General features: G+C 50.6%; 1 protein-coding gene across 1 annotated transcript in view; it reads left to right on the top strand.

Annotated features, from left to right (window-relative positions):
- The window catches only part of EHMT1 (euchromatic histone-lysine N-methyltransferase 1), a 184,275-nt gene that overhangs the window by 146,119 nt on the left and 32,840 nt on the right, over positions 1-5,316 (top strand). The window contains exon 19 of the mRNA XM_011985185.1: positions 277-381. Coding sequence (XP_011840575.1) covers positions 277-381 — 105 coding nt within the window. The remainder of the gene's footprint in view (positions 1-276; positions 382-5,316) is intronic.

Genomic DNA, 5,316 nt, shown 5'->3' on the forward strand with positions numbered 1-5,316 from the left:
GGGCACGGCTGACAGGACAGCCTTGCTGTGTCGGGCAGGCTGGTTGGGCCTGGCCCAGTCCTGGTTCTGCCTTTGTCCTGCACTGGTAGAGCTACCTGGGGCTGTGCTCTGAGGAAGAACTGAGGCCTCTCAGGGTTGCACTCAGGTCCTGAGTGAGATGCCTGCACAAGGGGTATGGTACCTGGGAGGTGCGCAGACCTCGGCTGTGGGAGTTCTCATCGCTCTGGCGGTTGCCGGTCTCTGGATTGATGGCCGCTTTGTTCTCTTCCCTGGCAGGATGACGGAGGCTGGACGCCCATGATCTGGGCCACGGAGTACAAGCACGTGGACCTCGTGAAGCTGCTGCTGTCCAAGGGCTCCGACATCAACATCCGGGACAACGTAAGTTCATCTCAGCTCCCCGGAGCAGTGTCTTGGAGGGGTGGGGACCTCCTCCTCCAGAAGGTTCTTTTCTCAACAGCAGAACCCTGGCCCCTGGTGGCGGCTTTGACCTCTTCCTGTGGCAGCATCGGCCCGGCGCTTAGCTGTGGCTGTCCTGGGCCGGAGGCAGATGGGGGGTGTGAGGTCCCAGCAGAGGCCACCCTCTAGGGACCTGCGGGTTCAGAGGGCGCTGCCTGCCCTGCTGTGCCTCCTGCTGCCTCATGGGGCCGTGCCTGGGCCTGAGGCTGCTGACCTCGTGCAGGTGCCACAGCACCTCTGGCTCTCCCTCTGTTTTTGTTTTTTGGTTTTTTTTTTTGGATGGAGTCTCGCTGTGTCGCCCAGGCTAGAGTGCAGTGGTGCAATCTCGGCTCACTGCAAGCTCTGCCTCCTGGGTTCAAGTGATTCTCATGCCTCCGCCTCCCCAGTAGCTGGGATTACAGGTGTGTGCCACCGTGCCTGGCTAATTTTTGTATTTTTTATTTGTTTGTTTTTGAGACGGAGTCTCTCTCTGTCACCCAGGCTGGAGTGCAGTGGCGCGATCTGACCTCACTGCAACCTCTGCCTCCTGGGTTCAAGCAGTTCTCCTGCCTCAGCCTCCGGAGTAGTTGGGATTATAGGTGCCCACCACCATGCCTGGCTAATTTTTGTAGTTTTAGTAGAGACGGGGTTTTGCTGTGTTGGCCAGACTGGTCTCAAACTCCTGACCTCAGGTGATCCACCCGCCTCAGCCTCCCATAGTGCTGAGATTACAGGTGTGAGCCACCACGCCTGGCCAATTTTTGTAGTTTTAGTAGAGACAGGGTTTAGCCATGTTGGCCAGGCTGGTCTTGAACTCCTGACCTCAGGTGATCCGCCCACCTCATCCTCCCACAGGATTACAGGCATGAGCCACCGCGCCTGGCCTCTGCCTCTCTCTTTGAAACAGAGGAAAGAGAAGTGAATCGTTTATCGCACCACGGTTTTCTAGGGTGTGATTCAAGATGCTTCAGTGACAGTTTTGTAAGGCCCTTTTGTTTGCTCAGAAAATAGAGTTTGGAGCTGAGATAAGAGGACTCCCCAGTTCTGGGGTGGCTCCTTCAGCCTGAGAGTGGCAGCAGGCGACTGATTAACTCAAAAGGTTGTTCACTAGAAGGTCTTCAGGGACCCACAGAACCAGTGGGGCTGCCAGGGGGCTGGGCATGGCAGTGGGCACGACAGCTAGGGGCGAGGGGAGTCCTCTGGTCACCTCCCAAGACGGGCATAGACATGCTGCAGCCCACAGAGCTGTGTCCACCTTCACAGACGGGCTCCAAAAGCCATAAATGGGAAGTCCAGCCACAAATAAACTCATTAAATTGATCATAAGAAAGAAGATTTGACACAGAGAAAGATTTCTAAAAGCACACTATTAAATCTCCAGTGTGCTGAAGCCTGGCGTCTGAGGAGGGAGGGTTGACACTGCCTCTCAGAGCCTGAGAACAGCGTGGGCACGGGCACTTGCCATTCATTGTTGGCACGGGGGGGTCTGCATTTGGAACCCCTCCCTGCATGTGAGCAGACCCCGCTGTGGTCCACTGGCCGTGGGCACCCTCCGCCTCCCTGCAGGCACACAGGCCTCTCCGGAGTGACCGGTCCTGAGCCGCGGTGCCTCCGTGGGCTGCAGGCTTCCGTGACTGTGTCTGGGGGGTTTCTACCTCGTTCCACCGGAGTTCTTTCCCGCTGGGGGTTAGGACAACGGCACTGTGGTGAGAGGAGCCCTGAGCCGGCAGAAGGAAGAGAAGAGGGAAGCAGAGGCAGGGGAGCCCTGAGCCAGTGGAAGGCTGTGGCGGGTACCTTGGAGGAAGAGAGGAGGGAAGCCAAGGCAGAGGACAAGGCAGAGGCCACCCCCAGGTGGGGCCGCCTCACCTACCACCCCCGGAGACTGTGTGGCGGGCAAGGCAACCCTAGTGTGGCTGGTTGGCCTGCGTGCCTGGGCAGCTTGCAGCCTGTCCAGGTGTCAGAGCTGTTAGCTCTCTGATGCTGGTGGCTGTTTCCCCGGAATGGAAGCATTGATTAAATTTCAGGTTTGTTATTTAGAGAATGAAACACTTCATTAATGTAACTACTGTATTGCTGTATAATAGGTAGGCTGCATATACTCAAAGTACACACTCGGGTGAATTTTCACCCGGAAGCCATCGCTGCTGTCGGAAGAGTGAGCCCGGTCCTCTCTCATGCCCTGATGATCTATCTTCAGGTGATTCCTCCGCACTTCACAGCCGTGCCCAGCCCACCCCTGCCACCCGTCGCTGGGCTTTCCGCTATCTGCGTGTCTCGGTTTTATAGAAAAGGGCTGTCACCATGGGCGCCTTTCCCTTGCATCTTGAACCCGAGATCCCCATTTTCGTTGCCTGAAGTGCCCGTTGTGTGAATGTGTCCGTTTACCCTTCACCTGTCAGTGGGCATTTAGGTGGTTTCTGATTTTTGGTTGTTACTAAGAGAGGTGCTGTGAATACTCATGCCTTAATTTCTCTGGATTAAATCCCTGGGAGTAGAATGGTTAGATCATAGGATAGGTGTGTATGTTTAACATTTGCAGAGACTGCCAGTAGCCGGGCATGGTGACACACACCTGTGGTCCAGCTACTCGGGAGGCTAAGGGGGGAGGATCGCTTGAGCCCAGGAGGTCAAGGCTGCAGTGAGCTGAGATCGCACCACTGCATCCTAGCCTGTCTGCAAGAAAAACAAAGCCTGCCAAACTGCTTTCCAAGTGATGGCACCATCTCTAGTGTATGACAGTACATTCATCCGTTCTCACACTGCTATCAGGGTTCTACCTAAGACTGCGGAATTTATAAACAAAAGAGGTTTAATTGACTCACAGTTTAGCATGGCTGGCGCGGGGGGGGGGTCTCGGGAAACTTAACAATCATGGCAGAAGGCAAGGAGAAGTAAAGCACGTCTTCCATGGTGGCAAGAGGGAGATTGAGGAGCCTTGTACCACACTTTAAAACCAGCTGTTGTGAGAACTCACATGAGAACAGCATGGGGACCCACCCCCATAATCCAGTCAGGTCCCTCCCTTGACACGTGGGGATTACAATTCAAGACAAGATTTGGGTGGGGACACAAGGCCAACCCATATCAGAGAGTCCTGGTTCCTCCGCATCCTTCCCAACATGTAGCATGGTCAGTCTGTAAATTTTATCCATTTTGGTAGGTGTAGTGATATGTTGTTGTGGTTTTAGTTTTCAGTCATTTCATTTTCATTTCTCTCATGACAGTTGACGTTAAGCATCTTTTTATGGGCTTATTTACGATCCATATATCTTCTTTTATGAAGGGTCTGTTCAAATCTTTTTCTTGCTTATTATCAGGTATTTTTTTAAATTCTGGAGGTTTAAGAGTTTATGTTCTGGATATAAGTCCTTTATCAGATATATGGTTTACAGATCTGTCTTTGGAAGTGTAGAATTTTAAAAGTTTTTATAAAGTGTGGTTTATCAGCGTTTTTCTTTTTTTTTTTTAACTGGATCCTGTTTTGGCGTTCTGTTTTAAGAAATCATTGCCTAATCTGAGAACCCAAAGATATTCTCCCACATTTCCTTATACGAGTTTTATGATTTGGGGGTTTCCATTTAGGTCTACGTTTTATTATAGTTGACTTTTGTATATGGTGTGAGGTATAGATTGAACCTTTTTTTTTTTTTGCTTGTGGATGCCTAGTTCAGTGCCATTTGTTGAGAAAACCATTCTTTCTACATAGAATTGACTCTGTACCATTGCCAAAGGCCAGTCATCTGCACGTGTGAGTCAGTCATCCATGTGTCAATCCACGTGTGTCAGTCGTTTGCATGTGTCAGTCATCCATGTGTGAGTCAGTCATCTGCATGTGTGAGTTCACTTGTGTCAGTCGTCCATGTGTGTGTCAGCCATCTGTATGTCTGTCAGTTGTCCACATGTGTCAGCCCACATGTCTGTCTGTCGTCCACATGTGAGAGTCAGTCTGCATGTGTGAGTCAGCTGTGTGTGTGTGTGAGCCTGTCATCCGCATGTGTGAGTCCATCATCTGCATATGTCAGTCATCTGCATGTGTGAGTCATCCATGTGTCAGTCATCCACATGTGAGTCAGTCATCTGCATGTCTGTCATCCACATGTGTCCACATGTGTGTCATTTGTCTACATGTGAGGGTCAGTCATCTGCATGTATGAGTCAGTCATCTGCATGTGTGTGAGTCTGTCATCCACATGTGTGAGTTGGTCATCCATGTCAGTCGTCCGCATGTGTATCAGTCGTCTGTATGTGTGAGCCAGTCATCCACATGTCAGAGTCAGTGGTCCACATGTGTGTAAAGTCAGTCATCCACATGTGTGTGTCAGCTCCAGGACCCTCTCTTTTGATGCATTGATCTGCATATTTGCCTTTAGGCAAGTACTGTCCTTGCTTGACTGATGTAGTTTTACAGTAGGTCTGGCAAAATCATTTTTCTTCTCCCAAACTTGATACTGCTATTCTTCTACATTTTACATACATACATATATAGATATAAAAAATATCTATATGTTCTGAACACCATAATAGCCATATGGTTATTCTGTTTAAACAGTCATTGGTCTTTTTTTTTTTTTTTTTTAATAGAATCTCACTCTGTTGCCCAGTCTGGAGTGCAGTGGCACGATCTCGGCTCACTGTAACCTCCGTGTCCCGGGTTTGAGCAATTCTCATGCCTTGGCCTCCTGAGTAGCTGGGATTACAGGCGCGAGCCACCACGCCTGGCTAATTTTTGTATTTTTAGTAGAGATGGGGTTTCACCATGTTGGTCAGGCTGGTCTGGAACTCCTGACCTCGTGATCCACTCATCTTGGCCTCCCATAGTGCTGGGATTACAGGTGTGAGCCACCGTACCTGGCCTGGTCTTTTTTTTTTTTTTTTGGA

Source organism: Mandrillus leucophaeus, unplaced genomic scaffold, assembly GCF_000951045.1.
Source record: "Mandrillus leucophaeus isolate KB7577 unplaced genomic scaffold, Mleu.le_1.0 Scaffold28, whole genome shotgun sequence".
Taxonomy (NCBI): Eukaryota; Metazoa; Chordata; class Mammalia; order Primates; family Cercopithecidae; genus Mandrillus; species Mandrillus leucophaeus.